A 25373-nucleotide genomic window follows, 5' to 3' on the forward strand; every position below is an offset into this window, starting at 1 on the left:
TATAAACCTTGATCATTATCTTACTCAGACACAAAAATTAATTCAAGATGTACAAGCCAGACCTATAAAGCTTTGAGATAAAAATACATGAGAATATCTTTACAACCTTGGGGTAGACAGGCAAAAATTTCCTAGAGAGGACCCAAAAAGCACTAAGCATTAAAAAAAATTTTTTTTCAGAAATCGGGTTTCATGAAAATTTAAATCTTCAGCTCATCAAAAGGCAAGTCACAGACTCGGAGAAATATTCCCAATACATGTATCTGACAATGGACTCACAGCCAGAATATATTAAAACTCTCACAACTCAATTACAAGAGGGGAAATGAGCCAAAAAAATGAGCAAAAGACCTGAACATACACTTCACAAAAGAAGATACAGCAATATCTAACATGCACGTGAAAGGGGCTCGACATCACAGACCAACAGAGAAGCCCAAATTAAAACCATCAGAAGATACCATTTTACACCCACCAGTGAAGAAACTGACAACAGGAAACGTCAACAAAGATGAGAAGCAACTAGAAATCTTATGAACACTTGTACAAGAATTTATAGCAGCCTTATTCATAACAGCCCCAAACAGGAGACTACCCACATGTCCATCAATAGAAATTAGGTTAAAAATATTGGGTTGTATTTATGCAGAGGAATACGAATCAGCAATAAAAAGGGATCAATTACTGATACATGCAACAAGAATGACCTTAAAAGCATTAGGCTAAGAGGAAGAAACCTATATGATAGGCTCCATACTGTAGGGTTCCCTTTATATGAAATGTAAGAACATGCAAAACACTTTTATGGTGATAGAAGTCACAACAACGATGGCTCATGAGTGTGGGACTGAATACAAGGGAGCCCAGGGAAACTTCTAGGGGACAGAAATGTTCTGTCTTGACCATGGTTATATAGTTACATGTGTTTATCAAAAATCACTGAATTTCACATAAGATCTGTACATTCCATTACATTTATAAGTTTAATGCAATAGAATATTATAAAGGAGAGGGAAGAAAACTTTAAACCAGATTCCAGTTCAAGATTACAGACTGACCACAAGTATTTATCTTCTCCCCATAAAATAGTAACTGGAAAGGGACATGAGAAGAGCTTCTGGAACATTGGTATTCTAATTATCTATTTCTCTTGTCCCAAATGATGATTATTAAATTTTTTTATTTTGGAATAATTCATCTACCTGTACACTTACGATCTGTACACTCGCCTATATATACATATGTTATATTCAAAATTTTTTAATCAGCCAATGAATTAGTACCTCCACAATCCACTGCTATACAGAGCATCTACCCAGCTACTAAATTTTTAGAAAGGATGTTAAACTTACCAAATGCTAGTCTGCTTTCTAAAGCAAAACAAAAACAAAACACTCCTTAATTAGTAGCTCAGATGATTAGCACTGGTCGCAGTATGATCTGAAAATATCAGCTTTGAGCTCCTACTAAAATGCACAAATGATAGAGTGACTTTACAAGAGACTGTAAGGCATGCAGTCCAATATCCTAATATCCTAAAGGATGCTCTAGGTATCCTCTAAGCATCCCAATAAAATAAGTTACAGATCCATTTTCTCACCCCTGATATGCATTCTGATAGTATGTTTGCTAAAAATGTATCTTCAGCACTTATCAGAATAAACTGTGACTTTTATACGATTTATGTATCAGAGAGCCAAATCTCTAAATATCCGCAAGTCCTCTGCCAGACAACCAAGTTCTCTAAATATTTTTTAAGCTAAGCATTTTATAAATTTTGAGAAGAACGATGAATAAAATCAGATGACTGAAATGTTGAGAGCGTGGCTAAACTCAGAAATCAAAAATGTATAAGGCCAGCAATTAACACAGTTATTCCACATTCTCCAACAGTATTCAGCAGTAGATAAAAGAGGCTGGGTTATGGAGGGACACTGAGAATAGGGATTTGGGATTCTGCCCTCTCCTCCCTTCCCCAAAAACCCACAAAATAAAATAGTAATATACTTAGCTTCCTTCAGACTTTTGATCCTCTCACCTCTAGTCTCAAAAAGCGTTCTTGTAAAAGCAAGCACTAAATCTAAGTGTGAGCTTCAGGTACAATCTTTTTGCAGCCTAATTATTTACACTGTCAGGTTTAATCCTACTTATTCTGTGGGAAACTCCCTTTGCCTCTCTCCTGAGAGCAGGTACACGTTTGCTCTCTCTCTTCCATCCTCAGGGGTTCATTTGCAGAGATGCTTTTGTCACCTATTGGAATCTGAGATTTAAAAGGGTTTCTGAAGATTGTACTGTGTAGCACAGGGAAATACATACAGGATCTTGTGGTGGCTCACAGCGAAAGAGAATGTGACAATGAATGTATGTATGTTCATGTATAACTGAAAAATTGTGCTCTACACTGGAATTTGACACAACATTGTAAAATGACTATAACTCAATAAAAAAAATGTTAAAAAGTAAAAACTAAAAAATAAATAAAATGAGAAAAAACGGGGGGGGGGGTCTGAGATTTAAAAAGGACAGAAAAGAGAGAACGTACACACCCCTCGCTGGGAATGGGCTATGGGGATCCTGCATCCCTGCACTGGGAACACCAACCCTTGGCCTGGATTTCTGTGTCTCTTCTCACTGACTTGGATCTCTGATCACTGTGAAAAGCAGAAATACTTCCATCTTCTTGTAGCCATCCATAAAGCCTTAGGAGGAATATTAGATTTTAGGATTCATAAGGAATGGGAAAGATTAAATCATGTGACAGTGAAACCTGGTCTTGGCACCACATAACCTATTATAAATTCAGCCTATCAACTGGATTCTTTTGCAAAACATCTCAAACCTGACTGCAAATTTAATGACTCTCCAATTAGCAAATACTAACAACAGTGTGCCAATAATAAATTGATACTTAATGCAATTTTCTTACCTGCCTCAACAGTTTCTCAATGGCTGACATTACCATCAGGCCTCTCCAAACAACCGGTGCAGTCTCTTCAACTAGGAAGCCCATGGACATACTGCAACAGTAAACCAAAAACACAACTAACTTACATAAGTTAATCAATTTTATTCTGAAAAGTAACATAAAGTAAAAAAGCTATGCTCACCAAGCAATGCCATAATTCAAAAGAGGTCGCATTAAGTTGCCTGAAATAAGAAAAAAACATCTTTTAGAACAGTAAGTCATTATACATAAACATACTGATTTGTTTTCTTATCAGTGTCAAATTAAAAATATAAATAAGCTACTCATACTGTACTTAAAAAATTTGAAAAATATAAAAATCCAAAAAGTAGCAAAACTCTATTTTGTATCTTAACATAACGAATGCCAAGTATGAAAAACCTAGAATAAGCATCATATTCAATGATAAAAGACTGAACATTTTTGCTTTAGGATTAGGGATAAGACAAGGATGCCCACTTTTGCCACTTCTATTCAACATATTACTTAAAGTTATAGCCAGAGCAATGAAGCAATAAAAAGAAAACAGCACCTGAATTGTAAAGGGAAAAGTAAAGTTTTCTTTTTTCACAGATGTTATAATCTTATATACAGAAAACCCTGAAGATTCCACCAAAAAAAAAAAAAAACTATTAAAGCTACTAAACAAATTAGGTAGAATAGCAAGATACAAAGTCAAAATACAAAAATCAGTTGTATTTTTATACACTAACAATGAATAACGAGAAAGGGAAATTATGAAAATTCCATTTATAACAGCATCAAAAAGAATCAAATACTTTGGAATGAACTTAACTTGTACAGTGAAAACTACAAAACATTGCTGAAAAAATTAAGAAAGACATAAATAAATAAAAATACATCCTATGTTCATTAACTAGAAGACTTAATATTGTTAAGATGTCAATACCACCCAAAGCAATCTACAGATTCAATGCAATCCCTATCAAAATGCTGATAACACTTTTTGCAAATATCCAACCTAAAATTTACATGGAATCTGAAGGGATTCCAAATATGTAAATCAGTCTTGAAAAAGGACACAGCTTGAGGACTCGTACTTCCTTATTTCAAAACTTACTACAAAGCTACAGCAATCAAACACTATGGTACTGGCATAAGGGCAGACATATAGACCAATGGAATAGAGTAGAGAGCCCAGAAATAAACCCTCATATAAATAATTAAATGATTTTTCACTGAGAGGCCAAGATCATTCTATGGGGAAATGCTGGAAAAACTGGATATCTACTTGCAAAAGAATGAAGCTGGACACTTATCTAACATTGCAGACAAAAATTAGCTCACATGGATCAAAGGCCTAAACATACGAGCTAAAACTATAAAACCCTTAGCAGAAAGTATAGAGCAAGATCTTCATGGTATTGAATTTGGTAAGGATTTCTTGGATAGGACACCAAAGACACAGGCAGTGAAAGAAATAACAGACAAATTTGAATCCATGAAAATTTTTTAATGCTGTGTATCAAAAGACAGTATCAACAGAGTAAATAGGTAACCCACAGAGGGAGAAAATATTTGTAAACTATGTATCTTACAGAGATTAATACCCAGAATATGTAGAGAACTCTTAAAACTCAATAACAACCACAATAACAAAATTCAAAAATGGCAAAGAAAATGAACAGACATCTCTCCAAGGAATGGAGAATGGCCAATAAGCACATGAAAAAATGTTCTACATCACTGATCACTAGGTAAATATGAATCAAAATTACTATGAGGTGGAGGAGGGTATAGCTGAGTGGTAGAGTGTATGCCTAGCATGCACAAGGTCCTGGGTTCAATCCCTAGTGCTTCCATTAAATATAAATAAACAAACAAACAAACAAACCTAAAATTACTATGAGATACCACCTCATACCTATTAGGATGGCAGCAATCAAAAAAGGAAAGAAAAGGAAAAAAGAAAGAGAGAAACAAACAAACGGTGAGAATATAAACTGGAACCCTTGTGCACTGCTCATGGGAATGTAAAATGGAAATGCTATGGAAAATAATATGGTGGTTCCTCAAAAAATTAAAAATAGAATTACCATACAATCCAGCAATTCCACTTTTTGGTATATACCCAAAAAGAATTGAAAGCAGGGTCTCAGTGTCTTGAAGAGATACTTGTACACTCGTGTTCACTGCAGCATTATTCACAATAACTAAAATGTGGAAGCAACCCAAGTGTCCATTAACAAATAAATGGATAAGCTAAATGTGATACAGGCATCCAATGGAATATTATTCAGCCTTAAAAAGGAAGAAAATTCTGACATGTACTATAATATGGAACCATGAGAACACTATGCTAAGTAAAATAAGTCATTCATGAAAAAAGAAATACTCTGTGCTCCCCCTTATATGAAATACTGAAAGTAGTCAAAATCCTAGAGACAGAAAGTAGAATGGTGATTGCCAAAGGCAGGGGGAAGAGCCAATGAGAAGTTGTTATTTAATGGTTAGAGTATCTGTTTTATAAGGGAAAAGGACTATGGAGATGGACAGTGGTGACGGTTGCACATTATGAATGTATTTTATACCACTGAACTATATACTTAAAAATGATTAAGATGGTACATTTTATGTCATGGGTATTGTACCAAATTAAAAAAAAAAAACCCTCTACTTTGTAATCTGAGACAAGAAATTGCATTAATCTCAAAAGGAAAACATGTACTGCTTATGCTCAATACAAAACAAACAAACTACACTCCACGTAGCAAAAGGTTACTACAAAGTACAGTTTCTTTTATCAAACATTCTTGCTACCATACACTACTTCTTTACCCTAACAAAGTACACTAGAATTCCTCTTACCTTAAGCAATTTAGACCAGTATTGAGCTAAAAGTTTAGGACAAAAAACATAAAAATCTAGCAGGATTACATACTCAGATTTTATCATATGTTCTTTAGGTTCTTCCTCCTCTTTAAAGAGACTGAAATTGAAAATTGTGGATAAAATATACAGGCATGGTTTATAAAAGAAATCTACTGCTGAATTCTATTAATTGGATCCCTTCTCCCCTGCCAAAAAAAAAGCTATGTCCCTTCATTAAAATATTATTGAAGCAACAATCCCCTTTAAAATAGCACCCAAAGTAATAAAATATCTGGGAATAAATTTAACCAAGGAGGTGAAAGAATTATACACAGAAAACTATGAACCATTGATGAAGGAAATTAAAGACGACTTTAAAAAATGGAAAGATATTCCATGCTCTTGGATTGGAAGAATCAATATTGTTAAAATGGTCACACTGCCCAAGGCAATCTACAGATTTAATGCAATCCCTATCCAATTACCCAGGACATATTTCACAGAACTAGAAAAAATCATAAAATTCATATGGAACCATCAAAGACCTAGAATTGCCAAAGCATTACTGAAGAGAAAGAAAGAGGCTGGAGGAATAACTCTCCCAGACTTCAGACAATACTATAGAGCTACAGTCATCAAGACAGCATGGTATTGGTACCAAAACAGACATATAGACCAATGGAACACAATAGAGAGCCCAGAAATGAACCCACAAACTTTTGGTCAACTCATCTTTGACAAAGGAGGCAAGAATATACACTGGAATAAAGACAGTCTCTTCAGCAAATGGTGTTGGGAAAACTGGACAGCAGCATGTAAAACAATGAAGCTAGAACACTCCCTTACACCATATTCAAAAATCAACTCAAAATGGATTAAAGACTTAAACATAAGACAAGATACAATAAACCTCCTAGAGGAAAACATAGGCAAAACATTATCTGACATACATTTCAAAAATTTTCTCCTAGAAGAAATAAAAGCAAGAATAAACAAATGGGACCTAATGAAACTTATAAGCTTCTGCACAGCAAAGGAAACCAGAAGTAAAACAAGAAGAAAACCTACAAAATGGGAGAAAATTTTTGCAAGTAAAACCGACAAAGGCTTGATCTCCAGAATATATAAGCAGCTCATACGACTCAATAAGGAAAAAATAAACAACCCAATCCAAAAATGGGCAGAAGACCTAAACAAGCAATTCTCCAAGGAAGACATACAAATGAACAAAAAGCACATGAAAAAATGCTCAATATCACTAATTATCAGAGAAATGCAAATCAAAACTACAATGAGGTATCACCTCACACCAGTCAGAATGGCCATCATTCAAAAATCTACAAATGACAAATGCTGGAGAGGCTGTGGAGAAAGGGGAACCCTCCTACACTGCTGGTGGGAATGCAGTTTGGTGCAGCCACTATGGAAAACAGTGTGGAGATTCCTCAAAAGACTAGGAATAGACTTACCATATGACCCAGGAATCCCACTCCTGGGCTTGTATCCAGAAGGAAATCTACTTCAGGATGACACCTGCACCCCAATGTTCATAGCAGCACTATTTACAATAGCCAAAACATGGAAACAGCCTAAATGTCCATCAACAGGTGACCGGATAAAGAAGATGTGGTATATTTATACAATGGAATACTACTCAGCCATAAAAACCGACAACATAATGCCATTTGCAGCAACATGGATGTTCCTGGAGAATGTCATTCTAAGCGAAGTAAGCCAGAAAGAGAAAGAAAAATACCATATGAGATCGCTCATATGTGGAATCTAAAAAACAAAAACAAAAACAAACAAACAAACAAAAATAAAGCGTAAATACAGGACAGAAATAGACTCACAGACAGAGAATACAAACTTGTGGTTACCAGGGGGGTGGAGGGTGGGAAAGGATAGACTGGGATTTCAAAATTGTAGAATAGATAAACAAGATTACACTGTATAGCACAGGGAAATATACACAAAGTTATGATAACTCACAGAGAAAAAAATGTGACAATGAGTGTGTATATGTCCATGAATGACTGAAAAATTTTGCTGAACACTGGAATTTGACACAACATTGTAAAATGATTATAAATCAATAAAAAATGTTAAAAAAATATTATTGAATAAGTATGCATTTTTATGTTCCAAGCTAAAATAAAATATTTAAGAATATATATATATATATATTTTTTTTATGGTTTCCTTCTTTAACTTTGACTAAACTAACAAGCTCAATCTTCCCCACAGCTAATTTGATGGCAATATTCTTTTCCAAGTAACTTTTGTCAATTCTTCCCAAAGCATCAAAGTTAAATTTTCAGAGTAATAACTTTCCTCCTTTGTGCTCTGCACTATTTTCTACTTTCTATTTTCTTCAGTAACATATGCATACTGATTAAAGAATCAAGTAGTAGTATAAAATTATTACTAAATGTCAATAATCCACCAATCCTCTCCCATTTCTTACTCCATGAAGCTAAAAAAACCGACTGTTTTAACTTTGCATGTTGAATTAATCTTAGGCTTATGCGAAGCTGCAAATATAGCATACAGTCCTCATATCCCCTTCACCTAGCTTACCCTAATGTTAATATTTTATATAACAATAGTACAGTTATCACAACCAGGAAATTAATGTTGACAGAACATGATTAGTTAATCTTTTGACAGTTTTTAGTTATTTCATGACACATCAAAGTATTTAGCTTTTTTTACACAGTTACACTTCCTATGCTCTCATCCTTCCAATGCAATTATATCACATTTTTATTAGATAATCATGTAAATGTTATTAATAGCTGAGCAATAAAGCACACAATATGATTATTTTTCCCTTGTCTCCGGAATTGATGCTAAGATCTTTGTGGGGCAGGTATGTGTTTCCTTCATTTTCTAGGTATTTATTAGTAATTGTTCCTATTTTCCAGTTTTATGGAAATATTTTAATATTTTAATCAAATGCACCAGGCATTTGATTTTATCATCTTGAACAAGGCTCTGCGGGATTCTTGATAGTGCCTTGTGAATAACAGATGTTCTTATTTTTTATGTAATCAAATTAATCAATTTTTTCCTTCTTGGGTTTTGTTTAAGAACACTTTTACTAATATACTGTCATGGAGATAGTCTCTTATATTGCCTTCCAAACTTTTATAGTTTTGCATTTCACATTTAAGTCCTTAAACCATCTGAAATTAATTTCAGTGTGTGGTGTGAAGATCCATTTTTCTTTTTATTTCCATGCAGATAAAATACTGTCCCACTACAAATAATCTGCAGTGCTAGCCCTGTCATAAGTCAGGTTTTCATATACATATAAGTCTGTTTCTGAACTCTCTATTCAATTCTAGTAGTTTATCTGTTTATCCTTAAGCCAATACCAAACAATGTGTGTACTGCAGCTTTATAGTAAGTCCTCCTACCTGGCAAAGCAGGTCCCCTAACTGTTCTCTCTTCACATGTGTCTTACCTATTCATAGGCCCTCTGCTCATCTTTATAAACTAAGTTCAACTTGGTCATCACTTTCGACAAGTGGAATTTTGACTGAATTTGCACGAGTATTGGAAGAATTGACATTTTTATTAAATTCAGTCTTCATATTTGTTTCTTCATTTACTGACACCTTTTAAATCTTTCAATAAAATTTTGGAACTTTTTTCCACATGAGATTTGTACATTTTTTGCTAGATTTGTTCCCAAGTGCCCTATATTTCTGAAGCTATTTGTATCTTTTTTGGAATTGCATTTTCTAACTATTGCTGATATACAGAAATTTAATTTTCTCGTACATTAATCTCATACCTAGCTACCTGCTAAACTCCTTTATTCATTTTAATAATTTTTCTATTTTTTTAATTTTTCTATGTAAATAATGATATTTTCTGCAAATAATGACAATTTGCTTCTTTTATTCAATTCCTTATTCATGTGTGTTAGTATGTGTTTGGACTTACTTTGAAGTTAGGAGTGCCTATAAGATGTTAAATAAAAGCTGTGATACCAGATCTCCTTCTCTTATTCCTAATTTTATATGGAATGTTTTTAACAGTTCACCAGTGAGTATAATTCTTGCTATACATTTGTCAGAGATACACTGTATCAGGTTAAATAAAACTCCTTCTTAGTCTTAGTTTAAGAAGAGTTTTGATCATAAATAGCTGTTGAGTTTTATAGAATGCTTTTTCAGTATCTTTCTAAATTATCATATACTTTTTTTCCTTTAATCTGCTAAAATGGTGAGTTACATTAATAATTTTTTCTAATTTTGAACCAAACTTGCTTCTTTGGATTAAATCCAATTTAATCACAATATAGTTGTTTTATACAAAGTTGAATTTGGTTTGCTAATATTTGCTTAAGATTTTTTACATAAAATAATTTGAGATACTGTCCTATAATCTTTACTTTTCATTCTAGCCTTCTAAGATTTAACTAGCCTCATATACTAAGTTGGGAAGCGTTATATATTTTTCTATTCCATGAATAAGTTTGTGTAATTAATACTAGTTTCTTGAGTGTCGACTTGCTGTTTTCATGGTAATAAAATTTTTAACAATTGATACCATGTTTTTAATAAGTATGGAATAATCTAGATTTCCTATTTCTTCCTGAACCTGTTTCATTGATACATATTTTTCCAGGAATTGCCAATTCAAGATGTTCAAATGTATAGGCAAAGAGTTGTCCAAATATTTTCTCATATTTAAAATCAATGGTTGCATCTGTCAAGTCCCTTTTTTATTTCCAATATATTTATAGATCTTCTCTCCTCTTTTTTGAAAGTCTACCTTGACAGGCATTTATCTAATTTATTAGGGGTTTTGTTTGTTTGTTTGTTTTTGGTTCTATTGGTCCTCTCTACTGTTTCTGTTTCAAGATCATTAATTTCTGCTCTTAATCACTTCTTTCCTTCTCCTTTTTTTGGGTTTATTGCATTATTCTAACTTCTTAAATTAAATAGTTATCTTACTTATTTTCAGCCTTTTCTTCTTTTAAAATATAAACATTTAAGACTATTCATTTATCTCTAAATATTATTTTAGCTTTATCCCACAAATTTTCACTTTCATTATTTTTTCTTTCAACTATGAGCTCTTTAGAAATTGCTTTTAATTTCCAAATGTGAAGATGTTTTTAGTTGCCGTTTGTTATAAACTTCTAAATTAATTGTGCAGTAATGAGAGAATGTGGTCTGAATGATACTAATCTTTGAAATTCATTAAAATCTGCTTCATGCGCTAGCACATGGTCAATTTTTACAAATATTCCAGGTATGCTTCAAAAGAATAGTCTATATATAGCTATTATATTAAGCTTATTTACAGGCAGTAATTCTTTACTTTCAGTAAAACGTTTGCTTTAAAACTCTTTATGAAGTCTATTTTGTCTATCAACATTACACCCACTTTCATTTTGCCTGATTTATCTTTTCTGATTCTTTAACTTTTAATCCATGCATATTTTTATGTTTTAGGTACTTTGCTTGTAAATAGCTTTAATGTATCTAGATTTTGGTTTTTGTTTTATTTTGTTTTTACCATATTATTCTTTTAACTGTATATAATACTAATATTCATACTGCTGATACATTTGGATTCATAGCTACTGTTCTGTCCTGTACTTTCTCTTTGCCTAACTTTTTTAGTAGCCTCATTTTTTTATTGCGATTCTTTCCCTCATTACATTTTCCCCTCTTTTAAAATAGAAATCATTCAGTCCATTTCTATTTTTATAATGATTACTCAGGAATTTAAACAAACATTTAAAGTGTAAAGTCTATCAATACCTCTACCTTTTTTCCCTTGGAATGCTTAAAATCCAATCATTCTCCCTCTCAGGCCAATTCATATGCTACTGTTGTCCTAAATTTTAATTCTGTCTCGGAAAATTCTCAACCACTATTTCTATTTGGTACCGGGGATTGAACCCAAGACTTCATGCTAAGCACATGCTCTACCACTGAGCCATACCTTTCCCACAACCATTATCTCTTTAAATATTACCTTTGTCACAGTTTCTCCATTATCTCTTCTAGAACTCTGATTAGACCTATGTTGGACCTTTTCATGCTATCCTCCAAGTCCCTCAAACTCTCATTTTTTCTCCCTAATCTTCTTCCCTATGTACTACCTCTGGGTATTTTCTTTTCATCTACATTCTAGTTAATCGACTTCCACTTTATAATAAAGTATAATAAATAATAAAAGTATAATAAAAGATTCCACTGTATAATCTTTTGATTTATCTGTCTTTTTTTTTTTTTTTTTTTTTTTTTTTTTGTATTCTACTCAGAGATGAGGACAAGCCCAGCACATATCCCAGTAACTACCAATGTAAGGAAGGGTTATTTCACTGATCATTTATTAAGGATGTCATCCGGGCATCCCAGCTTTTACATGATGATTCTCCATTGAAACTTCCTCCCTCCTTAGATGTCAGACTTTGTCTCCATTTCTCCATACACAGACCTATAAAATATAGGCTTTAAGCCACCAAGGATCAGCATGTAATACCTGGGTAAACATCAATTCCAATGCATATCTATACCGATTACCTCACACTTTCTTATTATTTTTAAGTTCTGAGAAATTCCCTTCCTTTCCCACTACCTCGGTCATGCACTGAAAAGTAATTTTTGTTAATATTTCATGTAATATTTTAAGGTTTGCTGTTACAGCAAATGTTTTTCTGAACATTGTCTACCACACTGCCAGAACCAGAAGTGGAAAGCTGCTGATTTTTATTTAGTGATCTTATATCCCCCAAGATATCTTACAGAAGATATTTTGCATCTGTTTTTATCACTACTTTTCAAATAGTCTTCTGAATATATCTTTTGAATTTTCTAAGTAGACAAACATGTTACATGGAATTCATGAAAATTTTGTCTTTTCCTTTCCACCATTAATAACTCTTACTTCTTTTTCTTGTTTTAGTATATTGGCTAAAACCTGCAGTAGCAATGGCAGCCTCATCCTGTTTTTAACGTAACATGGAAAAGATTATACCCAAATAAAATAGGAGAATATAAATATCATCTATTCACTTACTCCTCCACTTGAAATAGATGGTCTAAGTAATTTGACTGTTTAAAACATGGGCATAAAGTTCAAACTGGAATTAGAAATTGAAACTAGGTGATACAGACTGAAAGTTTATGACACCCTCACCCCTCAAATTCTTATGTTGACATCCTAACCCCAATGTGATGGTATTAGGATGCGGGACCTGTGAGGTGATTAGGTCACAAGAGTAGAGCTTCCATGAATGGGATGAGTGCCCTTTTAAAAGAGACCCAGGAGAGTACTCTTGCCCTTTCCACCATGAGAGGACACAATGAGAAGATGGCCATCTGTGAACCAGGAAGTAGGTCCTCACCAGACATCAAATCTCCTGGCACTTTGATCTTGGAATTCTCAGCCTCAAGAACTGAGAGAAATAAATGTTTGTGGTTTAAGCCATTTAATCTATGGTATTTTTCATATAGCAGCCTGAGCAGACTAAGACACTGGGATAGTCAAAAGCCTTTTCACAAAATTGAATATCAAAATTTCTGACACTGTAAAGGAACAATCTTTAATTTACTTTATCAGTATGTTAAATCCCAATCCAGAGAAAATGTGTACTTAAAATATTTCTTGTACTTTAGTGAATAATAAATTGTAAACCAAAAGCTCAGCAATGTGAGCAGATTAATCACCATGTTAAATGTGTCAAAGTTTAACAGTGAAATATGTACAATGAAACTCCTAAACATGTATGGCATATATATTTAATGAGAAAGTTAAAGGCACATTCTTCACTATTTTCTCCTATGTATCAGTGACAAAACTGATACTGCCTTAAAGTGTTTTACTTTAAGAAAATTATCAGAATAGAATGCTGGCATAGGCTGAAGCCATACTTTTAAATTAATACAGATAGACTCTGAACAACAGCTCATTATTACAGATACAAATCTGTTTCTCTGCCCTAGATTTTAGTTTAAAGAAAATGTATACAGCAATTCCTCCACAAAAACTTAATAGAAAAACTAGCAAAGTACCACTGAAAGTTTACATTGATACTGCGGAATCCATTGTGTCATGAGTAATAGTGTTTTGAAGAGACCATCATTAGCCGAACTTACCATGACACTGATCATTATTTCCCACCTCCTCAAATCTTCACAACAGTTCATGCATTGAAGCACAAAAGATTCTTACTGTAAGTCAAACTATTTCAGTTGCCACAATGCCACTCACAGAATGAATTAAACATTGCTGCATCCTCCTGCTCTACTACAACAAAGTTCTATCATTTCTAACAGGTATGAATTTACTTAACAGATTATATGTCACCAGTGGATTTCAAACAAATTTACAGACTACTTTTATATTATAAATTAATTGTCAAGCTAGAATAGACATGGTGACCATGTCAAAATGAAAAGCTAGGTAAAAAGGAAACAGGCATAAGAAAGGCTGTTTTAAACCTCTCCATTAAAGTTGATATCATTAAATGTCCCAATGATAACTATGATCTAGAATCAGGTCTTCTTTCTGTAGCAATCCCATTGTTCATGAATCAGCTAAATAGCAGACATTCCCATTTACCTGGTATTGGCAATAAGCCTGAAAAGTCTCTGTACCTTCTACTCGGTTCCCCAGCTCCAAGAATAAAGGAAGCATTTTAAATACAGTTGAATACCAAAGTTCAGGAATTTATGTCTAAAAAATATTATAACTTGAAATCATATAACTAAAGACATTATATCCATTTTTTAAAATGAGTACAGAGTACAGCCAAGAATATACAACCTCATTTCATGAGTTTTAAGAAATACTTGAACACAGAACCAAGTAAATAAACAGTTTTATAAAAAACAAACTTTTAACCACATACTGATGAGAAGACACCCAAAGGTACAAGAACCTTCAGAAAGTAAGAAAGGACAACCAGTGCAAACTCTACAGTTTTCACTTCTTTACCAATCACTTTCCTATTCCTTCCTTTCTCTCTGAAACCAAGATCCTTTCTTGTGAGAAATCAGATGCAGAAAGGGAGTTGCATCCACTATTGTTCTTTCAAGAGAATTTCAAATGGCTGGGTGACATAAAGCAGCTCCACCAATTGACAGTACCCAGGAAAGGTTTAGAATACACTACTTGTTTACCTAGAAGAAAAGAAAGATTTAGAGAGAAGGTAAGTAGAGATGAGAACGGAATGAGTTAAAATTCAAGTGCCAGTCTGGACAGCCAAAAGGCAATAAAATAATACAGCAAATAAGAGCTGGAAAGGAGGGAGATCTAGACTAGTAGAGAAGGGAGCAGAAAGTAAAACTATAGAGAAGATTCTTCAACGTTTTTATAATTTTATACCTATCACTCTTTATATTAAGATTTTCTTTACCTTCAACATACTTTCCATTTTGTACCACTTTGGAACTCGACTATCCCATCCCAGGAACCCACCCATCTCAGAACTGAAAGCCATTCAGGCACATCTTTCTTAAAATCTAACCTTTTTCCCAATTAAAAAACTGTCCCTTTCTTTTCCAACCCATCCCTTTCCCAACCAAAACCCTCATTTTCTCATATGGGTGGTTTCTATTAGGTAAAGGAACTGATACGAGTAAACTACCTCAAGAACTTGAGCTTTGTAGAGGATATGTATTTTTTAAATGGAAGCTGCTCCCTAGAATATAAATGGAATAATGTATAAGGGATATTTTGGAGCAAGGGTGATTATCTCAAATTCTTACCTAATCTGAAGCTAAGATTTTCTTCATTCAGTTAATCATTTAGAGAATATTTACTGAGTAACTAGAAGCATAGGAATAAACTTGGCATCCTACTTCTGAACCTTGCCAATTTACATCACAGAATTTAACAGAAAGAAGTAAAAGAAGGGTTAGGAAAAAAAATAGGTGACAGGACTTCAGGTAAGGATGATAGATACTTGCTTTACTTACTCCAACAACCCATACACCACCATTCCTGGCCTCCAGCCTACTTCACACCTGCGTCGGCATCACTGATTGATCAGTAATGGATCACTAATTGATCACATTCTTTCCTGCTCAAACCAGGTATGGATCAGAATTTTTTTAACACTATATTCCAGATAACCAGTTGGTATTTAAGATGAAAACAATGTGTTATCTCCAAGTTAAAGGAGTAGTCAGGCATCTGTGAAGGAAAAATTTTTAAGATGACAGAAGGATCCACTTATATTCAGTCTAGAAGAGTAACAAAAATAGCAGTTATGTTATAAGTCATATAACAGTGCATAGATACAGATACTGTATTTCATTGAATCCTGACAACAATCCAGTGAGGCAAGTATTATTTCCATTTTACAGTTGAGGAAAGTGGAAGGCTATCCACAGCTTCCTCTCTGATTAGCCTAATCCCTTTCTTCCATGGTGGCCTCCAAACCAGCTCGCCATAATCATTCCCTCTTCTAACGTCCTCCAGCATCTGACACTTAACAAATGTTACCCTGTATGATTATTTCTCTTTTTCATGCCTCTATCCTGCCTCCCAACTAAACACCATATTCCCCTTGCTTATACAGCCAGTGCTCAAAACTGCATGTTTACAAAATGGCCAAAACAATTCTGTAAATAGCTAAACAGTCAAAAGTAAACAGATATTAAAGGAAACTTGCACACCCTATATTTGGTCACACAGGTGTTTTTAGTACAGTAAAATACTATTTATTATAAGAAAACAGGCACTTTTAGGTGTGGCCTTGGAAAGTTGTCTTCATATGTATGACATGAAGTATTTACATGTCATACTTCATATAAAGCAGTTGAAAAAGAAAACTAAACTGCCCAAAATTAAACAGCTAGCAGCAAAAGCAGTAAGAATTTGAGTCTAGGCCTGTTTCATCCTATGTCCCATTTTCTCTCCACACACATCTCCAAAGAAGCAGAAGGCTTAAGGTCATGCCAACGCATATGAGATTAGAAGATAACACACAGTTGGAAGGTTAGCTAATATAGGAGCAGATTTTCCTTCTATTGCTTGATGATGCCCAGACAAGTTCCCTGAAATGATTTAACAGACTCAGATACACTAAGTTATTCTGTAGTTAATGTGAATCATCTTTTAAGTCAATGAAAAGGTCTTAGCTCGGGTTCCTAGCCGTAAAATTGCAATTGACTACGTTTGGTTATTTTGATATATCTTTTAACTGAATTTCTATAATCCCTATCTTTGTTTATATGGTAACATTTCCAGACTTCTTATCAAGTTTATATGGCATATAAGACTGGTTTTCTTCTATTAGCCTACCTGACTTCTAAAAAGCTCAAATTCATTTTTAAGCCGCAATAGTGAGCTGCAAGTACAAGAGATTCAAGAGCTGGAATCTGAAACATACCATCAATACATGCCCACAATGCAAAATAAGACCATTTAACAGCAAATCAGCAAAACAGGAGTGACATACTGGGACAAGAAAAAGTTACCAAAGCCATATGACAAGAGCTTAGTAAAAAACTGCACTTCTGATAGTAATTAAAATGCCTATTAATGCGTATGTTGTGAAGCAACAAAAAAGTCTAAACAAAAAAATCAGACAAAATTATGGCTGCCAGCATAAAAAATAACTTTAAAAATATAGAACACAATAGAGAAAACAAGTAGATACACAGCCAAAGAGAAAATTCTGGCTTCAGTGCAGTCTTCACACCAGTGTGGTTAAAAGAATTAAATTCATCTCAATTTGTTTTAAGAGGAAAGAAAAAGATACGAAGCACAAAAATAAAAAACTATTTCAAGACGACTACTCGAAAAAAATTGACCTAATGTTGTAAAAAAAAAAAGCTGTAATAAAGATACAGCTATGGAATGCAAATAAACATAAATTAACAATAAAAACATAAAAACCGTTAAATAAAAGATAATACATTTACAAATACTCAGGGGCCAACTCCTTTCCATAAACATTTTGTATAGCCAATAAAAGCCTTACTACATTACCCATTTAGTTATATTAGAGATCTGGGGACTTCTACAAATGGCCCATATATCAGAGCATATAAATAACAAACCAGAAAAAAGAATTAATAGGAACCAGAGTCAATGAGGTCTGTGACCCCACAGTAAATTGAAGACTGCCCAGAAGGGTAATAAAACTGCAATGTTAGACAGCTTTTTATTTTGGTTACAGGCTACAATTAAAGCATTCCTAGAATAATAACCGATTTAAAAGTTCCATTCTCTGCCATTTAAAATTATAGGCAATTAACTTATATAATAGCTGCAACCCTAAGAAAGACTAAATATAAATTACATTTCTGTAAAATTGAGTTTTATTTTAGGGAATCAATGAACACTCACCACTTAAGAGATTTCTTTCCATTCACTCTCTCATTCAACATATTACTGAGTGCCTACTACATACCAAGCAGAGGTTTGGAACTAGGAATACAGTGGGGGAAAAAAAACAGACACAGTATCTTCCCTCATGAAACATAAAGTCTATGGGACAGACAGAAACTAATCACATTATCAGACAAACGTAAACTTGCAACCAAAACAAGTCTTACAAAGGAAAGCACAGAATTCCCTAGTTGCAGGGGTCATTGGTACAAAGGAAAACGTCTTGATTATTCAAAGAAGCACCCCACAAACTTGAGAGTTTTATAAGGTTTCATTTTTTTATATATTGGTGTCTTTTAAAACAGGGCACAGATATTGAAAATATTATTACTGACAAGGAAAAATGCCATCATTTACCTAAAGAGAAAGAGAACTTTAAATGTGTATTACTGAACAATACCTAAAATAGCCCCTTTCTCAAAAATGTCACTCATGCTAAAAAAGCTAAGTTAAAATTTGAGAAAAAAATTAGTTTTTAAACAAATATCAAAAAAATCTGGAATAGCATCAGATTTCAAAAGTTTTTAAACATTGGCATTTTTATGATATCTAGTCTTCAAAGAACTAGTCAATGGATATTAAATGTGAAGACAGCATTCTTCAATGAAAGCCATTCCCATTAAAGTTTAGGTAGATTTTCTCTTTACACACGTTCGCTGTTACCCTTACTGACAACAATGTCAGCTAGTTCATGTCTTAAAGACTTCTTCTGTATACAAAAGCTAACATTTTTGACAACACTATCACTGAAAAAGTGAATCTTTAATTTGAATCTTCTAATAGCAAAGAGGTAAACTTGCCAAAGTCTCACAAAAGATATGCAAATATTAAAGGGATTGTTTACTCCCACTTGACAACATAACTTTATTTAAAAAATAACTTTAGCAGTCTCAACTCCAGGTGCATAGTATCTTATCTTCTCATATGTTTACTTCCTGGAATGCCAACTTATAGAAGACTTCATTATGCAAAATGACTATCTACAGTTACTTGTATTTAGTAGTTAACTAAAATTTATCTTTTCAAATTGCTTTTACAAATCTTGTTATTTTGTATACAATTTTTAATTTTAGTACAAAAATAAAAATAATTACTTCCTTTTATTTGTGTTCAGTTAGCTCATTATAGATTAAATTCCCCTAAATGATTATCTCTAATTATAAAGCTAGGTAATTTAAGTTGCCTAAAACATTTAAAACTATATTTACAAACCAAATAAATCTGATACTCTTTCAAACCTTATAAATGCCTGACAGGGTAGCCTTACAAACTACCAAAATCATTCTAAATACCCAAGCAAATCTTGTAAATTTAATAAACAGAAGCAATAAATGGAATATAGCCAATTATCTTGAATGCTCTAACGCTATTTAGAAACTTAACCAAATTAGTTTGCCTCTTTCAAATTAAAATCCTCCTAGGTATGGTATAACAGCAAACTGGGAAAAAGCCTTGGTTCCTGAAGACCTTGTGGAATAAAACTGCCTTATCAGTCTTGAATGAACTGCCTCCAAACTCTTATGTAAAAAAGAAATAAACTACCCTGTTTAAGCTAATATTGTGTTGGGTTTTCTTTCACTCACAACCAAAAATAATATGAATTAATACATAACATGTTTAATATTAATGAAATATTTCAAATTAAAATCACAAAGCTAATGTGAGATTCCCTAACTTGTTTAATTCTCTTAAATGCTTCAAACACCTTTAAAAACAAATATACACACAGAGTATCACAATAATTATAAAACTGTTTTCCTAAACACAGTATAAAAATGTTAATACTGGGGGAGGGTATAGTTCAGTGGTAGAGTACGTGCTTAGCATGCACAAGGTCCTGGGTTCAATCCACAGTCCCTACATTAAAATAAATCAGGAAATAAATAAACCTAATTACCTCCCTCCAAAAAACAAAAAATAAATAAATAAAATATATTTAAAATGTTAATACTAATGGATTTGATTTGTCTCATAACGTAGCATATTTACCAAGATATCCTTTAGGGATACATATTATCAGTCAACAGTGTCACAGAATCTAGGGGCTTCTTCCAGGAAAGTGCACTACCTGGTAAGTATGCTAAGTTTTGTTGTGTGGTTTTGTTTTGTTTTGTTTTGTTTTGTTTAATACTACAAGGACTTTTCAAGCCAATGCCGTTTCTTATCATACATTCCTTCAATTTTGTAAGCAACCTCCCAACACAACATTTAATTGCCTGCTGTGAATTTGTGATATTCTGTACATATACTGAGATTCAACTAATCTCTTTATTGACTGATTGGATTTTGCTTTCTTTTCTTATCTGGCTCAATGCCACAATGCTACATTCATTTTATTGGCAGAAAAGACGCACAGAAAAATTAGTTTATAGTTTATTTCTGTTGCTTTTACAAATGGTAACCAACAATTAGGTATGATAGAAATCAACTCTATAAAACAGAACCTTAACATATCTATCATTATTTATTACTTGACTTTCATGGCTAGCTACTTCTATAGCCTTATTTACCATAAAAGGTTCAAAGTAATCTTTTCAAAGGGTGACCAGATATCTTAGGAAGGCCAAGAAATAATCCACATTTCGATGGGTTTTTTGAAAATGAATATGTCTAAATGAAGTTCCAATGTATAAATTCAAGTATCTTAAAGTGACTGCAGTTCATCTATTCCTTAGAGCTAAAGAAGTTAGATTTTAGGGAAAAAAATCACAGATAAGCAATAGGGAAATAAGAGATTAAGAGAATCTGATGAGCCCAGCTGTTTCCTTACTTCCATACCATGGGAGTTAGGTAAGCATAAAGAAGCAAAGAAATGTAAAGAACTGATTCTATTGCTTTTCCTCTTCTACTGTATTGCCAACCATTTTTTACTAGGTGATTAAAAGTGCATTCACTACAACACTTCAGAATATGCCTAGAAACAATGTTCAAATCTGGGCAACCTTATTTAAGCAGGATACTGACAAAGTGAGGCATGGCTAGGAAGACAATCAGAATGATATGCTTACTCAAAACTGCCTCATACAAGACAAAGCTGAAGCCAGAAGTTGTTCATTTGAAAAAAAAAAAAAAACAAACTGTGATCATGGTGTACAAATATTTCACAGGTTATGAAAGGAGAAAGAATTAGATTAGTTGGTTCTCATGAGGGCAGAACTAGTAAAAGCATGTGAAAGTTATAAGAAGGCATATTTTTGTTCAAAATACTAACAATAAATAGAGCTATTATGAAACAGTAAAATACCTCACCAGAGGTGTTTGACAGAAGCTAGACCATCACTTATCACATATTTGTGGATTTCATTATTTTCTTTTTTTTTAATTGAAGTACAGTCAATGACAATGTGTCAATTTCTGGTGTACAGCACAATGTCCCAGTCATGCATATACGTACATATATTCCTGGATTCCATTATTTTCAAATTAACAGAGAGTTTCATACATAGCCAAAAAGCAGGGCAGCAGCCACTTTCCCCAATGTTCTAAATTCATCAATAATTACCAAATATCATACATTAAATGTTCTCAGTCTCTGTTTACAAGAAGGAATGATTCACACTTCCACCAAGATCCTTCTTAATGATTTATAAAAAGACTGAGTTAAACCTAAAATATCCATTCATGTCTATTAATGAGTTTAAAGTAAAAGAGTCATGTAACATATAGTTTACACAGAAATACAGCTTACATAAATAATTGCCACTATTATACTTCAAAGTTGAATAAACACTGATACACATCAATATTTTTTTCTCTTTTCCTCTTGATACTTTTTCTTATGCACAAATATATTGTGGGTTATGGAGTATCTAGATTCTGGTCTATTACCTTGGGCAAATTTTATTAGTGTTTTATATTACCCTCCTTATCTATAAAATAACAGAGACCTGCTGATGCACTTAATCAAATTAGATAATCTAACATTATTTCTCCCTCCCTGCTTTCATCAATTCTTCAGTGTATGCATATACACAGAAAGGCAAGAAGATGACGATCTGTAAGTTGGATTTCCTCTCATCTCAAGTCCTAGGTTTGCATCTTGAAACACCTCTGTTTCTGAAGGAAAGGGGCCAGGCAGTTACTATAACCCAGCTCCCCTGTCTTGGCTGATTATCTGCCATTTGTCCTCGCAGTTCCCCCTACCCTCTGACCCAGGGGTTCTTTTATGGACTGCATCAAAATCAGATCAGTATTATGAAAAAAAGACAACTAAATTGGCCAAAAGAAGGGGAGGAAAGACTTGAACAGGCATTTTACAGAAAATAAAATATAAATGGCTTGTAATCATAAGAAAAGATGCTTTTCTTCATTAGCAATAATAAAATGCAAAAGTTTTTTAAAAAGCAGATCAGAAAGAGGAAGGAGGAGGCCATCAGGGTATTTAATTTCTCTCTGTGGGGTGATCTTGGGCTGGCTGGGGCCCTCCACTAAGTGTTACTCCTCCTCCCAACACAGACATCTCTACAAGGACGGTCATCTTCCAGGTTTGGATATGCTCTCTCCCCTCACCTCTTCAGGCCTTGAGGTAATAACTGCTTAACTGTTATCAACAGTTATCCTCTCTCTTGTGGTCTCCCTACCCTTCTTCCACGTATTTGTAAATAGTCCCTCTCAAATAATTTAGAAAGTGCTTACGTGTTTTTGTTGGAAAGTGATCCCAGGATACAGATCTTTGAAATGAGATGGAAATTACACTAGAAAGTCAGGGATAATCTCCACAGTGAGAAGAAACAGGACCTCGGGTAATACATTTGGTGTTATCAAGATTCATGATTCCACAAATTAGATGAAAGGCAAAACTGGGAGAGCCTGTGGTGTGATGGTTAATTTCATGTCAATTTGACTGGGTCACAGGGTATCCAAATTTGGTTTAACATTATTCTGGGTGTGTCTGTGAGGGTTTTCTGGATGACACTAAAATTTGAATCAACGAGTAAAGCAGACTACCCTCCCCAATGCAGATGGGTCTCATCCAATCCACTGAAGGCCTGAAAAGAACAAAAAGGCAGAGTAAGGGAGAACATGTGCTCTCTGCCAAGTCTTCAAGCTGAAACATCAGTCTTCTCCTGCCTCCAGACTCAGGCTGGAAGTTACACCATCAGCTCTCCTGGTTCTCACACCTTTGGCCTTAGACTAGAACTATACCAAGAGCTTTCCTGGGTCTCCAGCTTGCTGACTGCACATTTTGGGACTTTCACCCTCCTTAACCACATAAACCAATTCCTTACTATCTATCTGTCTGTCTGTCTGTCTGTCTGTCTATCTATCTATCTATCTATCTATCTATCTAATCTATCTATCTAACTATACTATTGGTTCTGTTTCTCTGAAGAACCCAGACTAATACAAATGACTATGGCATTTAACTGCTACCAAGAAAAAGAAAAAGGTGACTGTAAAGACTACGGACTCATCTGACTTCCTAGAGAGTACATAGGGGGAGAAAAAAGAAGAAGGAAAAACTATGAACATAAGTTTCCTTCTGAACATAAAAAAGGAAAAGTAGGATTTACCCTATAACTAGCCCCCCGGGGACCCTGCCCCTCATCTGCCAACACATACACACTTTGAAAAACTAGAAAACTGGACCAAAACATATAAAACTAGATTTTCAGACATGGGACAACAGGCAGGAAGACCAGAATCCTTGAAAGAAGGGAAACAAGGAGAGGAGCCCTGTGACTGTGACTGCCCCGGTTTACTGTCTTAGAGGCAGTTTCCTGTCTGTAGCACAGGAAGGGGGAATTCACAGCCCAGTAACATTTCTGAATTGAGAAAAAAGAATCAGCATTACGTGAAGCCAAGGAAGCAAGAATTTATGAGGCAGAGTATCAGAGAGGAGGGCGCAATACAGAGAACTCCAGAGAAGTGCACAGGGGACCTGGGAATCTTTGCCTAAATGCTCACCTGCACATGAGTGAGAGGAAACTCCCTGGGACTAAGGAATGAATTGGCAGAGAGATGCCAACTGTACGACTCCCAAAGATCACACACAGCTGGGAATAGTTTTTATGTTTCCACCAACCAAAGAAGAAAGATCCCAGAATACATGGTAGTCTTCAGAAAGGTATCACGGTAGTACTGGGGTAAATTAGCCCTAGCCTAAAGGCTGCTTTGCACAAACACAAAGTTCAAAAGTTAGCCTCAGAAGAATCAAACTGATTCCAAGTAATTTAACTGCATATGACAGGAACTTGCAAACTTTTTCTGTAAAGAACTAGACAATAAATATTTTAGTCCTTTTTGTATGGATGGATCTCCTGAACTGGGCAGAGTGTGTCAAGATATTCATGACAATTGAGGCTGAACAAAATCATATTCAATTAAAGAAGGAACAAATACTTAGGTGGATCTTGCTGGCAATCTTCTTAAAACCATTCCCACTTGTTGTATAAATAAACTAAAGCATGGAGAGTTTAAGTCAACTTGCCCAAAGTAAACAAGGTAATAACATAGCCTGCAGTCAGGATTTGACTGGAAGTCTCTCAGATCCTAAAATCCATGGTAACAACTGTATCTTACTGCCTCCCTTGTAGTAAGTCTTTGGCTCTCCTGGTCTAACAGATAAATTTCATCACAGCATGCTGTCATCTTAACTGATGCATCCTCTAATGCTACTGACTACTAGCAATAATGGTGAAAGGCAGTTAGCATTTCTTGAGACCCTTTAAATTTATTATCTCACTATTTTTCATACTGCTTTCAAAGTTGTGGAACTTGCCCATGCGTACACAACAGGAAACGGTGCCATCAGATTTGGGGGTTGGGTCAGTGACACCCCAAATCCAAGATCTTTCCACCACACCACACTGTCTTAATAGCAGCACAAATCACAGGCCTCAGAGTGGTCCAAAGAAAAGAAGCATAAGAAAAATTATGTCCCAAACCAGAGAAAGGGAAGAGGGAAGGTAAGAAGGAAACTGGGAACAGCTGTTTGCTTGAGAAGGGAAAAGCTTAACTGAGAAGTATGACGTGTTCTCTTTGCACCTTGGTTCATAATGTTTCCCCATTTCTGTTAAGGTCCAATCTAATTCTATTAAATTCATGAAGCCATTCCCTACCTCCCCAGACCTCAATCTTGCCTTCTCTGGTCTCCCATATCCTTTAAACCAGTAATGTGGTAGCATAAAATACACTGTACTCCTATTTCTGAGTGTTAATCAGATTACAGGCAGCTTGAGGACATTTTTTTTTTTAATCT

General features: G+C 34.3%; 1 protein-coding gene across 3 annotated transcripts in view; it reads right to left on the reverse strand.

Moving 5' to 3' along the window:
• The window catches only part of NUBPL (NUBP iron-sulfur cluster assembly factor, mitochondrial), a 176765-nt gene that overhangs the window by 104097 nt on the left and 47295 nt on the right, over positions 1-25373 (reverse strand). For all 3 annotated transcript variants that reach the window (XR_012507557.1, XM_074365675.1, XM_010963002.3), the window contains exons 5-6: positions 3108-3147; positions 2927-3017 (exon numbers count right to left, since the gene is read on the reverse strand). Coding sequence is in view for 2 of the 3 variants with exons in the window: in XM_074365675.1 (XP_074221776.1) it covers positions 2927-3017; positions 3108-3147 (131 nt within the window). In the remaining variant the exon portion in view is untranslated. The remainder of the gene's footprint in view (positions 1-2926; positions 3018-3107; positions 3148-25373) is intronic.

Source organism: Camelus bactrianus, chromosome 6 (assembly GCF_048773025.1).
Source record: "Camelus bactrianus isolate YW-2024 breed Bactrian camel chromosome 6, ASM4877302v1, whole genome shotgun sequence".
Lineage (NCBI taxonomy): Eukaryota > Metazoa > Chordata > Mammalia > Artiodactyla > Camelidae > Camelus > Camelus bactrianus.